The 21,410-nt window shown below is 41.5% G+C and overlaps 1 protein-coding gene and 1 long non-coding RNA gene across 13 annotated transcripts in view; one reads left to right on the top strand and one right to left on the bottom strand.

Moving 5' to 3' along the window:
• The window catches only part of klhl13 (kelch-like family member 13), a 182,973-nt gene that overhangs the window by 146,163 nt on the left and 15,400 nt on the right, over positions 1–21,410 (top strand). For all 12 annotated transcript variants that reach the window (XM_069893676.1, XM_069893679.1, XM_069893677.1 and 9 more), the window contains 3 exons: positions 8,047–8,179; positions 14,637–14,833; positions 15,558–16,353. In XM_069893676.1, the coding sequence (XP_069749777.1) occupies positions 8,047–8,179; positions 14,637–14,833; positions 15,558–16,353 (1,126 nt within the window). The remainder of the gene's footprint in view (positions 1–8,046; positions 8,180–14,636; positions 14,834–15,557; positions 16,354–21,410) is intronic.
• LOC138740688 (uncharacterized) lies at positions 813–19,449 on the bottom strand. The gene is made up of 3 exons (XR_011343118.1): positions 19,296–19,449; positions 11,974–12,202; positions 813–972 (listed from the first exon to the last, which is right to left on the bottom strand). It is a non-coding gene; the product is annotated as an uncharacterized lncRNA (long non-coding RNA).

Raw genomic sequence — 21,410 nt, 5'->3', positions numbered from 1 at the left:
CTTTCCTATTACATAGTGCCAGTGGAAGCAGGACCAGGCAGAGCCCAGGATTAAGTCTTCTGTGACACAAATTAAAACTCGTGCCAATATCAACAATTGTATCTCAAAATACAGCTGCCGACTCTGAGGATAGTGATTATCCATTTTTTTCTGTTCAACATAATCATGATCTGCTGGCCCTACCAAAAACCTGTTTCTATGCAGCTTTTCTCTGTTTCCTTGTTATAACAACCAGTCCCCAGGTGACGCAGAATAGTTCTGACTAGATCACCCAGAGAAAACTCGAGGTCTGTGAAAATCAGATGTTTGCTCTGGCAGAAGAATAGCTTCCAGAATGTAATGGTAAGCTCCTGGATCCATGGAAGTTGCAAAGATTGTAGATGGACTCATTTATGTATCTTACCATCTGTCAGACAGGCCAGGCAATTGGTCATGCATTCATAGTGACCTTGTATATGCTGCTTCTCTGAGTTCTCCAAGGCCATCCTTCTGGGAATACTAGCTTCCTTTTGGGCTACGATAACTGGAGTTCCAAGCAGAATTGTCTCTCCAGATAAAATACCTCTGATCGGAGCTGTTCTGCAGTATCAGTCTCGAACTGGTACCCTAATGGCATCAGGTGCGTGAATGTGTATATACTTCTTCATCGTTGCATTCCATTTTCTTTGTGGCTCTGTGAGTGCTGGGTGGACACCTATTTCTTTTTACTGCAAGGCCTGTAATGATCAAGAATGGGTGGAAAGGCCATGGTATATGCATATGAAGCTATTTGCAAATGTGACCATCATACATGCAAAATATGATGACACCTTTATTATAATGATCAAGGGATGGTGTATGCAATAGGATATTTGGCTGCCAGAGAAATTCAGGCCCACAAGACACTGCCCATCATGAGGAAAACTGATTACAATATAAAACCTGGGTGCATCCTCCTATTTGTTCATGCAATCTTCTATTGTTGCACATAGCCTGGAAAAGAAAGGGCAAACATTTCAAAACACGTCAATGACATGATGACATAATTTTTCCTGTCTCTGACTGTATGTGTGTGTGTCTGCGTGTGTGTAGAAGTTTCCTTTTGAGCATTACAACTAAACGTGTGATGTGGTTTCATGTGTCTGATTCTTGTATCTTACAATGACCTGATACCATTATTATTCTTTTGTATGACCCTGCTCCGTCTGGTGTCCTAAGAAAGTCACAAAGAAAGTTTACCATCCGCCTCCTCTGCAATCTAACCTAGACTCCATGGCACATAACACAGCTACCTCCTCACCAAAATATGGAGGCCATGGCCTGAAAGGCAATCTTCACCCTCCATCCTGTCACTTACTTCTTTCTCAACCAGTTCTATGAAACCATTTGGGCATAGTGGTTAGTGCAATGCTATTGCAGTGTCAGCGTTCAGGACGGGGGTTCGAATCCCATGCTTTCTGTAAGGAATTGGTACATTCTCCCCATGTCTACATGGGTTTTTCCCGGGGGCTCATGATTCCTCCCACCATTTGAAACAAAATCAGGGTTGTAGGTTAATTGGATGGCATGGGCTCATGGTCTGAAATGGCCTGTTACTGTGCTGTATGTCTAAATTTTAAAAAAAAGCACTAGTGTACAACATTTGTATTTGTCAAACCACTGTCTTTTGCACTATCTCTGATCTCATCACTTCTGGTCATCACCCTTCCACTCCTTCTGACTTCATTTCCCAACCTCCTACCCAAAATCGGCAAATCCTTTTGTCCTAGTAGACTCGTTATTTCTCTGTGCTCCTGCCCCAGTAAACTGGTATCTGCTTGCTTACCCTGACTCCTTTTTGTTTCCCTCACACACACCCCTTCCCCCCACCCTTCCCCCGGGCCAGTCCATCCCCACTTGCATTCATGATATTTCACATCTTCTCCATCTCAAGAACTTCCAGTTTACTGAACACAACTGCCACATCTTCATCATGGATATTCAGTAAAATGACTATGCACTTCCATCCCCATTGCCAAAGGCCTTAAAGTACTTGCCTTTTTTCGCAAAATAGATCCAACCAATTCCTCTCCACCACCACCATCTTCTGGCTAGCTGAACTTGTCCTCACTCTCAATAACTTATCCTTTGACTCATACCACTTCCTCCATGTCAAAGGGGTAGCCGTGGGTACACTCATGGGTCCAAACTACGTGGAACAATTCCTGTTAGAAACCTTCACAGGCAAGGCTCCTCAACTCTTTCTCTACTTCACTGATGACTACATTGGTACTGTCTCATGAACCCATGATAAGCTCATCAACTTTATCCATGTTGCTGCCAACTTCCACCCTAAGCTTAAATTCACTTGGTGCATCTCCAACAACACTCTCCTCTTTCTTGATTTCTCTGCTTCCATCTTGGGAGAACAACTCTCGATAGACATTTTCTACACACCCACTAACTCCCACAGTTACCTTGACTATACCTGCTAACAGCCTGTCCCCTGTAAGGATTCTATTCCTTTCTCTCAATTCCTCCCTCTCCATCACATCTGCTCCCAGGAAAGATCTTCCATGCGAGAACATCCAAGATGTTGTCCTCCTTCAAAAAAAAAGTAGGGCTTCCTCTCTTATCTTTGGCTTGGCTTCGCGGACGAAGATTTATGGAGGGGGTAAAAAGTCCACGTCAGCTGCAGGCTCGTTTGTGGCTGACCAGTCCGATGCGGGACAGGCAGACACGATTGCAGCGGTTGCAAGGGAAAATTGGTTGGTTGGGGTTGGGTGTTGGGTTTTTCCTCCTTTGCCTTTTGTCAGTGAGGTGGGCTCTGCGGTCTTCTTCAAAGGAGGCTGCTGCCCGCCAAACTGTGAGGCGCCAAGATGCACGGTTTGAGGCGTTATCAGCCCACTGGCGGTGGTCAATGTGGCAGGCACCAAGAGATTTCTTTAGGCAGTCCTTGTACCTTTTCTTTGGTGCACCTCTGTCACGGTGGCCAGTGGAGAGCTCGCCATATAATACGATCTTGGGAAGGCGATGGTCCTCCATTCTGGAGACGTGACCCATCCAGCGCAGCTGGATCTTCAGCAGCGTGGACTCGATGCTGTCGACCTCTGCCATCTCGAGTACCTCGACGTTAGGGGTGTGAGCGCTCCAATGGATGTTGAGGATGGAGCAGAGACAACGCTGGTGGAAGCGTTCTAGGAGCCGTAGGTGGTGCCGGTAGAGGACCCATGATTCGGAGCCGAACAGGAGTGTGGGTATGACAACGGCTCTGTATACGCTTATCTTTGTGAGGTTTTTCAGTTGGTTGTTTTTCCAGACTCTTTTGTGTAGTCTTCCAAAGGCGCTATTTGCCTTGGCGAGTCTGTTGTCTATCTCATTGTCGATCCTTGCATCTGATGAAATGGTGCAGCCGAGATAGGTAAACTGGTTGACCGTTTTGAGTTTTGTGTGCCCGATGGAGATGTGGGGGGGCTGGTAGTCATGGTGGGGAGCTGGCTGATGGAGGACCTCAGTTTTCTTCAGGCTGACCTCAGTTTTCTTCAGGCTGACTTCCAAGCCAAACATTTTGGCAGTTTCCGCAAAGCAGGACGTCAAGCGCTGAAGAGCTGGCTCTGAATGGGCAACTAAAGCGGCATCATCTGCAAAGAGTAGTTCACGGACAAGTTTCTCTTGTGTCTTGGTGTGAGCTTGCAGGCGCCTCAGATTGAAGAGACTGCCATCCGTGCGGTACCGGATGTAAACAGCGTCTTCATTGTTGGGGTCTTTCATGGCTTGGTTCAGCATCATGCTGAAGAAGATTGAAAAGAGGGTTGGTGCGAGAACACAGCCTTGCTTCACGCCATTGTTAATGGAGAAGGGTTCAGAGAGCTCATTGCTGTATCTGACCCGACCTTGTTGGTTTTCGTGCAGTTGGATAATCATGTTGAGGAACTTTGGGGGACATCCGATGCGCTCTAGTATTTGCCAAAGCCCTTTCCTGCTCACGGTGTCGAAGGCTTTGGTGAGGTCAACAAAGGTGATGTAGAGTCCTTTGTTTTGTTCTCTGCACTTTTCTTGGAGCTGTCTGAGGGCTTCCTCTCTATGACCATCAATTCAGCCTAGTGGTCACCCATTTCAATTCCCTGCTCTATTCCCATGCTGACATGATAGTCCATGATCTCGTAAATTGCCAGATGAGACCACCTGCAAATTGGAGGAACAACACCTCATATTCCATTTGGGCACCCTCCAACCAGATGTCATTAACACTGACTCCTCTGATTTCCATTAGGCCCCACTCTCCTCAATCTCTCCTCTTCCCCTAAAAAGAGGTAGCGCTGCCGGAGCTGCTGTAACGGCAGTGCTGGAGTGGACCCTGGAGAACAGAGACACATTACTTCTCCACAGGGTTCCACTTTGTGGCCCTGATGCTGATGGCTCCATATAGGCTTTAAACAGCCTTTTAAAGGAGGCATCCAGTTTTTTAAAATATCTTGCAACTACAGAGGTCTGTACCCAGGATGGCGGTGCCTGTGCTGGGCAGCATACCACAAGGGGTTGCAGGGTTGGGGGGAGCAGCAGATTGGCTCAGGGTATTAGAAACTGGGAGAATGCCCCATATTGAGAAAGAGAAGGATGGGAGATGATCTACAGGGAAGGTGACAATGGCAACAGACTAGTGAGAGGCTCAGCAGCTGAAGGACCCACACAGGCTGCGGGTGGTTGATGGCATGTTTAAAGGACCCACACAGGCTGCTGGACACTGGCTCATGGGAACTTTGTATCAGATCCAGGATTCAAGAGGGTGCTGAGGATGTAGGGCTCCTGAAGGGCCTTGGGCACTGAAGGGTTCCTGATCGTATCAGAGGTTTGAATCTGAAGCTCGGGCATTAGTGGTTTGTACAGGATTCTTTGTGGCTACAGAGGTTGCAGGAGAGCTGGAGGCAAATCTGTGGGCACTAAGTATCTCTGAAGGGACTCTCTTTTACTTTGCGTTCTCTTATTGTTAGAGGGGTCAAACAATGCTCATCATGACTTTTTATTTGCCTTATCAGTTAAATATGTCTTGTATATTACATTTTAATGTATTACTTCATGACAATAAAAAAAACGAACCTCCTTTCCTCCAGCTCTGCCTCATTCTCTCTCTCCCTTTCCTTCTGTCTTCTTACTTCCAACTCTGCATTCACAGAGCCAACACCTCCCCTGATCAATTCTCACCTTTCCTCTCCTGCCCTCAATCCATGTCCAGTTATGGGTTTTTGCCTGTTCTCTTCCCCACTGCCCTTCTTTCTCTCCTAGGCACCAGTCTGCATTTTGCTCATACCTTGAAGGGCTCAGGCCTGAAATGTTGGCCACCTATCTTTACCTCCTATGGGCTCTGCGTGACCTGCTGAGTTCCTCCACAATTTTTATGTTTTTACTTGGAGCGAGGATGAAGTCTTCACGTTAACACGACAAATTATCAGCAGCCAACACTAAAGGGTTTGTTACAGTCTAAACTGCCTGACTTAGCTCTGCCAGGTGAGAACACGTCTGTTCTCTGAAAGAAGCACCATGATCTAAAATGATGTGCATGCTGCTCTAGCATCATTCTGAAGAATGGAACCACTGACTGCTCAAATTGAAGAGTAAAAGAACTTTTGAGCATTGGTGTTTAGCTGAATGGTAAGTCTGCAGGAACATTATACTCTTTAGTTGTTTTAATGGTCCACTTCATACTCTTCATGGACATCAAGTGTCAAAATCCCATGTTCTAACTACCACTGGACATTGTATCTGCGCTGACTTTTATTTTAAGCCTCTGCCAAAAGCAAGTCACTTCAGTTAAATTCAGGAAAATCTCTTCACCTTTGTGATTTTAGATGTACAAAATACATATGTTTTAAGACCAATATTGAGGTGGAACTGACTGTTACTGAAATCTAACATGAAATTGGCAGACCAGTTACAGAATGAACATGAACTTGTTTTTAAGCTCTGATGCAAAATGCAAAAGCATTTTTAGAAAGTATTATCCTAAATTATTTTTGGTTCAAGCATGATGTAAGGATACAATTAAGCAAAAATTGACACTGCTCAGCATAGTTGTGGTTTTGAACTTGACCATATTACCTCGAATATATGATCCCACCTGTTCTCTCTGTTTCTTACTTCTGATGTAGTTGTTGAAATTGAAACATAAATGCATTAGTGGAAGGATAAAGATCATGTATGGAACAAAGGATGACCTGTTCTTGCAAAGTTTTCTTGAAAAATCTTGAAGTTATTAATTAATTGATAAACCTCTTGTGTTTTGATGACAGACCATCAGCAATTAGCTCTGTATGCCTGCTGAGAATGGATAGAAAGCAAGTTCATTTCTGTTGTGCTTTTAAGTAGGATCTCATTTCCCCAGGCTTAGCCAGATAAATGATTAACATGAGATAAAGGAAGTTCATTGGCCATAAACATTACCATAAAAGCATAAATTAAGTATAAAGTTGCTTTAATATTTGTCTGGGTTTTTAGACACACTTTACTATTTAAATTGAAAAATTTCAGGTACCAGAATGACAATTGCCGAATAAAAAAAAAGCTCTAAAAGATTTTGTATTGAAAAAATAAAATCCTTCCCTTGTACACATCCTTGTGGAAGAGAGATAATAATAGATCTGATTATCCTACTAATGGATATTGGACTAACTGCTGGTATTGATCAGAAGATGGATAGATTTGCAATTTGCATTCCCTTCTGTGAAACTAGTCCTTACTACACTGGTTGGGTGGTGGAAATTCCCAGCCTTTGTTGACAGGAAACTCCGCAAATTTAGCAATTCTGTTCCACAAGACTTTTCGATGCAATTGGACAACTGGCTGGCAAAAGAGTCCTCTCGCTGAGTTGCTGCTTGACTTTTCTTAGAGTCACTTGCTTGGTCTGGGGCTCCAGGGTGAAGCATGGGAAGAGAAGTGGATTAATTTGCCCAGAATATGAGCCATTGAGGCAGATATCATGATCAAACCATAAAACAATAAAATAAAGACATGCTGATAATTTTTGTTTTATGTAATTTTTCACCCCCCCCCCCCCCCCCACTCACAAACCCCACCAAAGATGTTTCTCAGAATGAGGTCATCTGCCCCTTCCCCACCCCCTGCCATCCCCATCCCCAGGAAAGAATCAGAAAAAGGATGTCACTAAGAGTTTATCAATCATAATGGAATTAAGAGTGATGTCATCAACATGTGTGGGAGCTGGTCAGATGTGCATTGATTGACATTGTGACTCTGGCCTACTCTAATGACTTGATGTTCTGCAGACTCACTGTACGACGGAGCAGCATAGTTATAATCATAAAGTGTTGAGGAATCATGGGCAGGCATCCAGTCAGACAGTATGGTCCAGTTGCGAGTGATAAACTTGTGTCTGTAAGTAGCATCTTGATGTCTTGAAAGTTAGAGAGAAATGTAAGGATGGGAGTAGGTGAAGAGGAGGTGGAAACCATGAAACCACATAGAGGTCTATCTGGTATCTACCAGACATCTCTTATCTGTTTCTGTCTCTTCTTTACCTATTCCCATCCTTATTTTTCTCTCTAACCTTTCCCCCATCCAACCTTCCTAGTGGTCTCTCAATCTTCCTGTTTCTCCACCTCTCCAACTTCTTTCCAATAATTAGGCCCTCCCAGCTCCCTCCCCCTGTCTTTTTTCCCTCTTGATATCCTTGATTTTCACTCCTTCATCGAGTAGTCTTGATAAAGTGACACAATTCAAAACGTTGATTGATCATCTTTGCTTGTGGATGCTGTGTTACCTGCTGAGTCCTTCCAGCTCTGGTCATTTGCTCGTCTGCATGGAATATTTTTGTCCATTGGAGAGGAAGGATAGAACCTCAGTTTAACATGTTGTCCAGAGCATCAGTAACGTAGTAAGTTCCATTTTCTTTCCTGAAGCACTGAAATCTACTTTGTGCAAGTCTTTGCAAAAGTTGAAACTAATACTTTCATGTTCAAAGTGTTGTGGGATAACTGACATTTGCATATTGTTTTCAGAGAGTATTGATGGTGACAATTATTTTTTTTAAATGTTTTGCTTGTTACCTGATTTTGAAATGCCTATATTTTGTAGGGATTTGACCAACTTCGAATGGAAGGTTTACTTTGTGATGTTACCTTGGTGCCAGGGGATGGTGATGAAGTATTTCCAGTGCATAGAGCAATGATGGCCTCAGCAAGTGACTATTTTAAGGCAATGTTCACAGGTAAAGTGGAAAAAATAAATCATTTTTTATGAAAATTACGTGATATAATCACTTGATAACTTGTTCATGCTTGGAGCACTTGAAATATTTGAAAATATTCACACCTACATTTGCCTCCAGAATCGTTTCTCCCACTGCCCTAGTTGCAGTGTATTTTCTCTAAAAACATTTTTATTGTAACACAACTGCTTATAGGATTGTCAAACTTCCAGGATTGTCCTGAAGTCAGTAGAAATTGGAAGACCAATTTCCAGACGACTGCAGCAAGCAAATCTGCAAGAAGCAAGATCACAGAACAGGGTCAACCTACCTTTGCCTCCACAGGTGCTGTCTGACCCTCTGAGTTCCTCCAGAAGTTTGTTATTTTTATTGCAAGAAACTTCACTTGGACTTTTAAGGGAAATGTTTGGGATGTGTTTCAACTTGCCTGAGGCAAAAATGTGGAAGACAGAAGAGGGGGTGACCAATTCACAATCTTTCCCAAATCAAACAGTGATTTGTTTATATCCACTTATTGTGAGTCACTGATCAACATGTGGTTTTACAGTTGTCAACACTGAACTGTAACTTCAGAGGCTCTTTAGAAATATATCTTTTACATATTTTTCAACTATTTCTTCCAAAATGGCGCCAGAGTCCCATGGTGACTTTCTGTGAGCTGCCAAACGTCTTACTCCCTTTACTGTTAAATTTACTGTTAAATGTTCACCTTCTGTGCTTCTTTCACTGAAATCAGCACCAAACAGTCTTGTCCTCAATGCAGAGCTGCTGAACAGAGTTAATGATCTACAAATCTCTTGGGTAATGGCTGAGTCAGGATCAGGCTGGCTGGGAATGCAGAGACTTTAAAGAGAGGCTGGAGACATGGAGTGAGGGCTGGGATCCAAATAAGACTGAAGTGCAGAGGACCGAGACCTACCCTACCGTTCATATTACTGGTGAATGTCCAGTGTGACAGAGTATATAGAAATGTTTTTGGGAGATAAATTGGGAAAGGTTTGTTAGAGTAGGCCGCATACAAACATTTTAAAACAGATCTTATTTGAAATACTGGAGCTCTGCTAATGCTAGACATAGTGGCTTTTCACATCTTTTGCAAGAGCTTTGAAGAGTGCTCAAAGGGACTTCACTAATGGATTGTTGTTTACCAAAGGCAACAGATGAAAGAGAATGCTGGAGCCACTGCTGTCTGGAAGGAGAGCTTGCTGTTGTAAGAGGATCATGTGGTTTTGTAAACAGAGAGAGTCAAACAGGCTTTCTCTCAGAGAGAGAGAGAGACAGAAATCACTGCAATAGCAGCTGGAACTGAAACAGGACAAATTGGCAAAAAGCCCCATTTTGGAAGACAGTCTGGCCAAAGCCCTTGTGGTCCATGCAAGAGGAGAGGACTGGCTGTCTAATGTTTCACTTGGAATCAGAGAAACAAAAAGGAACTCTGAGGTGACCTGAAAGAAAGAGGTTATCATCTGGAGAACCCTGAAAGGGCAAATGTTGTCAGCAAGACATTGGAGTGGCTGATGGAAGTATATCAGTTGTGGGTGTCTAGCGAACAACAAATCTCTCTGAAAACCGACAAGTATCTTCCTGAGCAGTAACCATTTACTTTTCAAGCACCAAAGCCTGGTGAACTTTATAAATGTTAAATTCTGTGCACAGTATAAGAATTGCCTGCAACCAGTGAACTTGAAGGAATGAGAAGTGAGATTGGACTGTGAACCAAGGAACTTTTCTGAACTTGCACACACACACATGACGTATACGTGCGCTTAGAATTAGAAGAAGGTTAAGTTAGGTTAAGTAAGTTAGTGATAGGTTAAAGTTTGATCCTGTTTTCATGTTTAAAGTTAATTAAAAGCAACTTTTGTTTAAGTAACCATTTGTCTTGGTGAATATCTATTGCTGCTGGGTTTTGGGGTCCTCTAGGCTTGTAACACCAGTCATTAAAGAATAAAATCGATGAGCTGCAGGCAAGGCTCCTTTATCAGAGACACGCAAGACAAATCTTAGTTGTTTGCTGCATCCAGACCTGGCTAACAGAACACATCAGACACCGCAATCTAACCAGATGGTTTCACCATTCACGGACTAGATCGGAACTCTGATTCTGGAGAAGGAGATGAATGATGTGTGCTTTTTCATTAATACTGGGTGGTACATGGACATAGGGGTTATGTTGACCTCCTGTTCCACTGCCTTAGAGCAAATCTCGATTAAATGCAGACCCTTCTATCTACTCCGAGAGTTCTCATCAGTGATTCTCACCGGAGTTTATATCCTCACGTCAATTACAAACTAGTACTTACGGAACTGCATGATGTGGTCAGTAAACAAGAGATGGCCTACCCTATTGCACTACAAATCTTAGTCGGGGACTTTAACCAGGCCTGTTTCAAAAAAAGCTTGACAATCTACTAGCAGCATGTACCTGCTGCAACTGAGGTCCCAGCACATTTGATCACTGCTACACCAAGATAGGGAAGGCCTACCATTTTTTCCCAAGACTGCATTTTGGCAAATCAGATCATCTGGCTATGCTCATTCTGCCTTCATGCCTAAAAAGAGAGGCTCTGGAGATCAGGACAGCTAGAAGGTGGTCGCAGGAGGCTGAGGGACAGTTACAGGACTTGCTCAAGTCAGTAGATTGAGCAGTTTTCAAGGACTCAGCTGAGAATCTGAACGATAGCACTAGGCCTGTCATAGACTTTACCAAAACAGCTCTGGACGAGTGTATCCCCACCAAATCATTCAGGTTTTTCCCCAACCAGAAGCCATGGATGAACAATGAAATCTGGAACTGCTGAGACCCAGATCACAAGCATTTAAGTTGGGAGATCCAGATCATTACAGAAGGAGCAGGTGTGACCTGTGGAAGGCCATCTATCAAGTCGTTACCTTTATTTATCATTCAAACCATGCAAGCACAGTAAAGACGAGGTATTGTTTGTCCAGGACCAAAGAGCATATATACATAAATATAAGTTAGAAGTTAAACACACTGAAATATTAAAATATTAAGACATAAACAGTAAAAATCTACAGTACACTATTCACATATGTTCTGGGCCTTCAGGAACCTGATGGCTTGGGGGGGAGGGTTAAAAAATAAACTGTTGCCCAATCTGGACATAATGATCTGAGTGCTATGGTACCTTCTACCAGATGGCAAAAGGAAGAACAGTTTGAGTGAGGGCATGTGGCAATGCTTATTACCATGATGTCCTTCATGGTAAGAAGAGAGCCCCCAATGATCTTTTACATTGACTTCACTATCCTCTGCAGCGCCTTGTGGTCCAAGGATGTGCTGCTTCCAAATCAGGCAATGATGCAATTATATAGGATGCTTTCAATGAATGTTGTGAGAATGGAGGGTGGGAGACAAACTTTCCTCAGCCTTCGCAGAATCTACTGGGCAAAGTGGAGTTTCTGGATGAAAATGGAAACAACAAGGGATACCCGATGCCTGTAGCAGGGCCTAAATGTCATAACCTGCTACAAAACCAAATCCAGTGCAATAAAAGACAGAAAAGCTTCACTCCCTGATGAACTTAATGCCTCTACATTCGATTCAACCACAGTTACAGGGAAGAACCACCACTCCACACCCCCTTGTCCACTCATGATCCTCTTCTGTCTGTATCCAAGAATGTATGGGCTGCCTTTGGGAGAGTGAATCTGCGTAAAGTATCTGGTCCAGACAGAGGACCTGACCAAGTATTAAAAATCTGTGCTGACCAACTTGCCAACAAATTCATGGATATCTTCAGCATCTCACTCCTGCAGGGTGTAGTACCCACCTGATTCAAACAGGCATCAATTGTACCTGTGCCCACAAAGAGTGTGGTAGCCTGCCAAAATGACTTGACCAATGGCACTCATATCAACATGAAGTATTTTGAAAGGCTGGTGTAGAAGCATATCAGCTCCTGTCTGAGCAGCGGCATGGATCTGTTCCAATTCATCAATTGTAGCAACAGGTCTACAGCGGATGTCATCTCACTGGCTCTACATAAAGCCCTAGAACACCTGAACAGCAAAGATGCATATGTCAGGAAACTCTTTATCAACTTCAGTTCGGCATTTAACACATCATTCCCTCAAAAGTGATCAGCAAACTCCATGGCCAGGTTTCCTCCCACTGTGTAATTGGATCCTTGATTTAAAATAATTTAAAAAAATTTAAATTAAATTTTAAATTTAAATTTAGACATACAGCATGGTAATAGGCCATTTCGGCCCACAAGTACATGCTGCCTAATTTACACCCAATTAATCTACATCTCCAGTATGTTTAGAACAGTGGGAGGAAACCTGAGCCCCAGAGAAAACCAACACAGACATGTGGAGAACGTACAAACTCCTTATAGAGAGTGTGGGGTTCTAACCCCGCTCCCGATAACTATGCCAACAGTTAACTGCTCCATCTCCTCACCTACAGGCAATAATCAGTGAGGATTGGTGAGGATACCTTATCCCCAATCTCCATCAGTACCAGAGAACTACAGGGTTACGTTCCCTGCTCTACTTGCTTTACATCAATGATTGAGTTGCTTGATATGACAATAGCACCATCTATAAATTTGCTGGTGATACCATGGTAGTGGGCTGTCAGCAGACAGGAGGGAAATTGAAAACTTGTCTGAATGGTGCACCAACAACAACCTTGCACTCAATGTCACCAAAATCAGGGAGCTCATTGTTGACTTCAGGAAGAGAAAACTAGATGTTTACGATCCAGTGATCGTTGGGGATCAGGGGTGGAGAGGACAAGCAAATTTAAGTTCTTGGCGGGTCACTCTCTTGGAGGACCTTTCTTGGATCTATCACACTAATAGCATAGTTAAGAAAGCATGTCAGCGCCTCTACTTCCTCAAGAGTTTGCAGAGGTTTGGTATGACGTCGGGAACCCTGGCAAATTTCTACAGATATGGTGAAAAGTGTGCTGCATCAAGGTCTGGAATGGGACACCATTACCCCTGAGCATAAAGTCCTCCAGGACATCACAGACAAAACCCTCCCCTCCATTGTGCTACCGTAGGAGAGTAGCAGCAGTTATCAAGGATCCACACTACTCGCACGCTCTGGTCTGCTGCTACCATCAGGAAAGAGGTATTGGTGCCACAAGACTATCACTACCTGGTAGAGGAACCGCTGCTTCCCCTCCATCATCACACTCCTCAACAATAAACTCAATCAGGGACTCTTATTTCTGCATTTTATTGGTTTTTTTTTCCCCCCTGTATTACACAGTCAGTTGTTTACATTTCTTTATTCGTTTAAATTTTAAATTTAATTTTAAAAATAATTTAGACATACAGCATGGTTACAGGCCATTTCGGCCCACGAGTCCATGCCACCCAATTAACCTAACCCCACCCCAGTACATTTCGAACAGTGGGAGAAAACTGGAGCCTCCAAGAAAAACCCATGTAGGCATGAGGAGAAAGCACAAACTCCTTACAGACAGCGTGGGATTCGAACCATAGTCCCAATCGTTAGCGCTGTAAATGTGTTGTGCGAACCACTACGCCAACCATGCTGCCCACAATGTTTACACCTGTACATTGTGTACAGTTTTTTTTGCATTAGCAATAAGTGGTAATTCTGCCTTGCCCACAGGAAAAAGAATCTCACGTGTATCATTTATGTACTCTGACAATAAATCTGAGATCTTCATTTTTTCATAATGTTTCCTGAACTCTACTGCAAATATGCTCATAGGGAGGTGACAGTCTGTAATGTTTTGCCAATAATTTTATAAATAAATTTAATACAGGTACATAATCTTTTATTCGAAATTCTGAGAACCAAGCTATTTTTAATTGCATGTACAGGTTATTATTTTCAGGTGTTTAGCTTAGGTCGAGCCAGTTTAAGTTTGCACTGCACTTAAAAATGCAGTGATTGTCCTCCAGCAGAATTTTAGCAACCCCACTGAAAGGGTATTTGACAGAGGGAGCAGCTCGGGGAGAGAGCAGCAATGTGACTCGGGCGGGCAGAGAGAGGGCAGCTGCGCAGTTCGGGCGGGCGGGAAGAGGGCAGCAGCATGGCTCGGGCGAGTGAGTGGGGAGGGAACCGCAGTGTGACTCAGATGGGCGAGGAGAGGGTGGCAGCGCAGCTCAGGTGGGCGGGAGGGGGGAGAGTGGCAATTTGACTCGGGTGGGAGAGTGGGGAGAGAGCAGTCTATCTCATTGCATTTACCACCCCAATCCCCATCCAACGTTGCCGCGACCCCCTCCCCATCCCGCAATTACTTCAAAGTACTGCCGGTTTAATATTATTCCATTATCTGAAAAATTGCTAAATCTGAAGTGTCTGGTCCCAAAGATTTTGTTTAAAAGATTAAACACCTGTGATTCAGTATTTCATACATTTAAAATAGTTAATCACTCATTTTTGTCTACTTTTACTTGTTAACTTTTGAAATTAGATATAAATTGAAATTATTTCTTGTAATCAGGTGGAATGAAAGAGCAGGATTTGATGTGTATTAAACTTCATGGAGTGAATCGAATAGGGCTTAAGAAAATCATTGATTTTATTTATACGGCAAAACTCTCCCTGAACATGGACAATCTTCAAGATACTCTGGAAGCAGCTAGCTTTCTGCAAATTTTGCCAGTCCTGGATTTCTGTAAAGTATTCCTTATATCAGGGGTAAGTTTTATTTTTTTCATTGTTAAATCATCCAGTGTGCATTCGCTTAATTTTAATATTGATTATTAAGATATATACTGCAAAAATATTTCACTTTGATTTAAGAGGAAGTGCAATTGGTAAACTTTTGATGTTAATAATTTGTATTTGGATGCCACTTGTCATTTTGCCACTTTAAGACCTGGCAAATCAAATATCTACGTGATTTTCTGGCCAATGAAGCAGTGGAGCTGCTTCATTAAATTTCAGACACCGTTAAATAGATTTTTGCAAAGTAGGACAGTTGGGGGTTATTGGTGAAAGGCAAGTAGCTGGAACTGAGCCCATGCCCAGATTAGTCATGATTAATTTGCCAAGAATTAGCAATCTCAGCCACGTATTTGCTCCATTGCCCTTACCAATCTTGTACCCATGATATTTTGCCAATGTAAAGAGTATTGCATGTATTATTCAGAAAAATTCTCGTGGACAGTTTTTAATAAATGTCTCCTCCAATCCTGAAGAAAGTGGATAAGTATTTCTGTTCAATTAAAATTGAACTCCACAGCTTCTCAAAAGCTGAGGTTTACTGTGTCTATACCTGGAAAATTAAAGAATGGAACAGGAAGTGTTTTCATTTCTTGGCACCTCTCCTTCACTTTGAGAATTTTTATAAAAGTACACAAAAACTAACTTTCAAATCAGAGATACAAGGCATAATGTATTTGATTTTTTCCCCCCCCAGGTTTCACTTGAAAATTGTGTTGAGGTTGGACGAATCGCTAATACCTATAACTTGACAGAAGTAGATAAATACGTAAATAACTTCATTCTGAAGAATTTTCCAGCACTGCTAAGTACTGGTGAATTCATGAAACTCCCTTTTGAGCGACTTGCCTTTGTGCTCTCGAGCAACAGCCTCAAAAATTGCACTGAACTTGAACTTTTCAAGTCCGCCTGCCGTTGGTTGAGATATGAGGACACACGGATGGATTTTGCCTCAAAGATAATGAAGAATGTTAGGTTTCCGCTCATGTCACCGCAGGAACTAATTAATCACATCCAAACAGTGGATTTCATGAGAACGGACAACATTTGTGTCAATCTATTGCTAGAAGCCAGTAACTATCAGATGATGCCCTACATGCAGCCTGTAATGCAGTCTGAGAGAACCTGTATTCGTTCAGACAACACACACTTGGTCACCTTGGGTGGAGTGCTGAGACAACAGCTGGTTGTGAGCAAAGAGCTAAGATTGTATGATGAAAAGGCCCACGAGTGGAAATCATTAGCACCTATGGATGCACCGAGGTACCAGCATGGCATTGCAGTCATTGGAAACTTCCTTTACGTTGTAGGTGGGCAGAGCAATTATGACACAAAAGGAAAGACTGCAGTTGACACTGTCTTCAGATATGACCCTCGGTACAACAAGTGGATGCAAGTAGCATCTTTAAATGAAAAACGTACTTTCTTCCACCTAAGTGCTCTGAAAGGACACCTATATGCAGTTGGTGGTAGAAATGCAGCTGGAGAATTGGGTAAGTATGTATTCAATTGATATTTTGAGGTTCCCCAAATCAAACAGTGTGTGGGTGAACACTAAATCCATTAGATTGGTATTGCTATAAAGATCTTTGATCCCTAATCTAATTTCAAAAGGCTAAATTGATCAAAAATCTGGTAACCATTTATTTTGCAGTCATAAATTTAGCAAAGAGCAAAGAGATAATTTCCAAAATTTATATCAGATAATGTTAACAAGGGCATTCAGAAACTGGACAAAAAGGTAGACTTTTTTTAAAAAAAGCACAGATAAGAGGGTTGGGTAGAGGATATAACTGTTTAATCAGGCTCTGCAGACTTAAAAAAGTTAATGAATTATTAAAAGTAATCAATGTGCATAATGGGTACTATAAATGGCACTTCATAAATAAATTCATTAAGAATAGCAAAACTCCCCATAATAAGTATGGGTAGTATAACTTGATAGCCTTTATTGGCTGAAATAACCAAAAGATCAAGGAATAGGAAAATATGCTAGCAGTGTTTCAGTGTAATGGTTTGATCATATGGTTTCTTCTCAGACTAGAAATTATACATTGCTGCAATTTACTCAAAGTCTCTCATGGTTCTTTATAGATATGTCCCATTTAAGATTTGATATCCTTTCATAAATCAATTGTAAGGACTATTACTAACTTCTGATGTTCCCAAAAGCTTCATATGACAGATTACATTGCAGAGTATTTTGAGATTTGTTTAATAGATTTGACTCTTAACTATGACAGAACAGGAATCATTAAAAGGCAACATAAAGTGAACTATGCAGTAAAGTCAGTAGAAGTTAAAGGAAGCCATGAAGAAACAGTACCATTCCCTGCTCTGTCAATTATTTCAATTCTGGTGTTTAGAGACATGAGGCTGATCTTTGACTTGAATCTGATTTTTGTGTTTTGTGAAGCTTAAAGTATCTGAGATACGATAATACAGAGTGATATGAGATTCTAAATAATACAATAGTGGGAAAATCACAGTGTTGATTTAAAACAAAATACAGAATTAGCATAAAGGGCATTTTAGTTATGTACAGTATACATGAATTTGATATGCTGTCAAGGCCAGTATTTGAAATCTATCTGTAATTCTTGAAGAAAGATATTTTGAACTACCATAGCATGAGCTGTGAAGGTATTTGGACAGACGATATCTAATGAAAACATACAGCCATCACACCCTGATGTTCAATAGCATTATTGTCACTGAATTCTGCCCCCTCCCCACTATCAATATCCTTGGGGGGGGCCGGTTACCATTTACCAAATTACCCATACACACAATGTGACTATAAGAGCAGGTTAGAGGCTAGGAATCTGTAGCAAGTAACTCATCTCTTAACTTCCCAAAGCCTGTCAACTATCTGCAAAGCTCAAGTCAGTCATGTGATGGGTGCACCTTCAACAGCATTCAAGAAACTTGATACCATGCAGGACCCAGCAGCCCACTTGATAGGCACCCCCTCCACTCTTAACACCAATGCCCAGTAGCAACAGTGAGTACTATCTTCAGGATGCACTGCAATAACTCATTGAGATTCCTTAGACAGCACCTTCCAAACCAATGGCCTCTATAAGCTGGAAGAACAAGGGCAACAAAGGCATGAGAATACCATCACCTAGAAGTTGCCCTTCAAGCCACACATCAACTGGACATGGAAATAGATCACTGTTACTTACTGGGACAAAATCCTGAAACTCCAACCTGACAACATTGTGGGTATTAGGGTTCAAGAAAGCAGTTCACTACCTTATTTCAAAAATAAATGGGGATGGGCAATTAAATGCTGGCGGCTTATCCTATGAAGCTGACATCTCTTGAATTAATTTTTAAAAAAGTTGTTTGATAGAGAGTTCAGGAGTTTTCACCTTCATGTAGATATTTGGAGTCAATTAAGTAGTCTGTTTTGACCTGGATGGTGTTAACTTCTTGAAAGTTACTGGAACCCAGGTTGAGAATAGTCCATCACATTTCTATTATTTATAGATAGTGGGGATTGGGAAGTGAATAACTTGCTGCAGAATACCCCACCTCCAACCTGCCCTTGTAACCTCAATAACTATATTGCAGGGCTGACTACCTTTCCAGACAATATTGACCTTTTTCCCTTCTCAACCTTAATGATGACAATGCAACTCCACATTGTGTCCTTGGGAAACCCAAGTGAAGAGTCAGTGAGCAAGTCATTGATGAATGATTGCAATTTATTGGCACCATCACAAACTCTTGCATCACTTAATTGGTAATCATCTGGTTGAAAGAGTGATACATTGCAATATTGCCTTTTTATGAATGAAAGATATCTGGACAATATTCCATTTCAGAGGTAGAGAGAGCAAGAGAAATAAACTGAGCTAGAGCTATGTCTTATTCTGGAACACAGATTGTCAACATAGATACTTTGAGGGATTTTACTGTTGCTATAATCAATATGCTTAGTGTGTTCTTGATATCTGGTAGAGTGAATCAAATTGGATGAAGAATTCCTCCTGTGATGCAATGTCCTCAGGAAGGAAGCAGAAATGATTCATGACACCCTTCAGTGCCATGGAGAAAAACCTCAGTTTTTCCAATTTACAGATATAAGTTTCTGTTCCTCCTCTTTGGAATGATTCTCGTAAGTTTCTTGTGTATGCTCACTAAAACCTCCTAAAGAATGTGTTACAAGATCAAACCAGCAACCACAAAGAAGGCATATCACACAGGGGAAAAGATGAACAATTACTTTATTAACAAAAAAAATTCACCTTCAAACTTTAATTCAAAATCCCCCCTTTAATAACAATGCCCACTGGTTACTATGCAAATTTCTATAACAGTGTAAAACTAAAATTCCCCAGCCTAAATATAACATGTTGTTAAAGTCTTAAGTTATATTTCCAACCAGCCCACAGAAAAACTTAGACACAAAACACACAAGACTTACAAAATTTCGATCTCAACTGAAGCAAAGATCATAAACAAAATTCAGTTTGTTTGGTAAACTGAAGCCAGAAGATCTTTGAGAGAGAGAGAGAGAGCACAAAATTCAAAGTTGTCTTGTGTTGCTGCAGAGAGAGGAACAATGGCTTTGTCGGGATCCTTCTGGCTGCCTTCAGAATGTTCATTCCTTTTGAAATCCCAACATTCTAACCTGTCCTTCAGACCATGACTCATGCTCTGGGCCTTCTTCCACTCCACAGCACCCCCCCCCCCCCAGTGGTGGTTTATCGTCCAAGTCCAGAAATTTTTAGATCATTTTCTGCACATGCCCAGTCCGTCTCCCACTCTCTCAGTAGACCACCTTCACCTTGGCTCTCTGAGGAAAACTGTCTCTTTTTAACATAAAACCACACAACACATAGACCAATATACAACTCTGTAACAAATGGCACTGATGGAAAATAAGCAAGTAGCATAATACTAGATATGAATAGATTAAGAGAGATTCTCTAGGACTATGACTAAAAAATCTTTGGGCTCAGAATGAATGTATCTAAGTGGATAATAAACTTGGTGAGCTACTTGTGGGAATGTAATGTTAAGTTAACTAAAATGAAAGCAACATGCCAAAAATACTCAGCAGGCAGTATCTGTGAAGAGAGGAACAGGGCTATTGATCCTTCAAAACAAGGAAGGAGAGACAGAAGTGATAAATTGAGATGAGATGGGGAGAGTGATATATTGGACAAGGGGAATAGATTAGAGCCAGGATTGTTGTGAGTTGGGCTGTCAATGGAGCAGTTAAATAATAATGCCAAGGATGATGTGTTGCAACTAGCAGATCAAGGATTACCATGGAAGAAGGAAATATAACTGAGCTAATATCACATGGAGATGTTGAAGCAAAAATGGTGGTTCTGATAGAGAGAAATTATTGGAATTTGAAAAATTCATTGTTGAGACTAGAAGGCTGCAGTGTGCTTGGACTGAAACTGAGGTGCTGTTCTTTAAACCTGTGGATGTGGATTGAGCAAAGATGATCCACAAAGTGATCCCCTAATCTGTGTTTGGTTTCTTCAGTGTCGAGGAGATCATGTTATTTGGTTGGTTTTGATTTATATTTTGTGACATGGCTTCACAAAAAAAGGAATGTAATGTTCTAGAACAGCAAACAAAAGATAAGGAAGTAAGCAAAGGAGGTGGTATGACGGTTGTAATTGAAGGAAGTCATAGAGAATCTATTTGGTTAAGTGTTGAAAACAAGACGAAAGTATTCACACCAATGGAGGTATTCTAGAGTAAACAAAATACTAACAAAAGTACAGGAGCTGGAATTACCAAAAGAACTATATTGTTGGATAATTTTGGTTGAAGAGGGGCTGAGAAGGAACCTAGCCAGCGTGACATTTGACTAAATATTAGTAGGTAAAACTGTAAAGGAACAGTGGGTCACCACTGAAGGTGCAGACTAAGTTCCCACAAGAGGTATGAGAAACAAAGCTAGTATTTTCTCTTCTCCTTTATCTTAATTCTATTTACACTTAAAAACATTTTTTTTTAATTTTTCACACTATGAACCATATTAATCAAAATACCCACAAGCATTTCCCTCTTGAATATACCCCTTTTCCCCCCCTCCCTTCCCTCCCTCCTTCCCACCCCCCTCCAAACCCATTAAACATTCAACATATACAATACAATAAACCCATTAAACAATGTCATCACACAATGAAAATAAGCAAGAAAATTGTGTCATCTACTTTTAAACACTGGGTCAGTTCATTTCATCTACTTCTCACTCTATCATTTTACGGGGTGGAGGTCCATGGTAAGCCCACTCTGTTGTGTTCCATGTACGATTCCCAAATTTGTTCAAATAATGTGTCTTTATTTCTTAAATTATATGTTATTTTTTCCAATGGAATACATTTATTCATTTCTATGTACCATTGCTTTACTCTCAGGCTCTCTTCTGATTTCCAAGTTGACATTATACATTTTTTTGCTACAGCTAAGGCTATCATAATAAATCTTTTTTGCGCTTCATCCAGTTTGAGGCCTATTTCTTTACTTCTTATATTACTTAGAAGAAAGATCTCTGGATTTTTTGGTATGTTGC

The sequence above is a fragment of the Narcine bancroftii genome, chromosome 8 (genome assembly GCF_036971445.1).
Source record: "Narcine bancroftii isolate sNarBan1 chromosome 8, sNarBan1.hap1, whole genome shotgun sequence".
NCBI classification, from domain to species: Eukaryota; Metazoa; Chordata; class Chondrichthyes; order Torpediniformes; family Narcinidae; genus Narcine; species Narcine bancroftii.
Note: the sequence above shows the minus strand (reverse complement) of the source record. Positions and strands in the feature narration are given on the sequence as shown.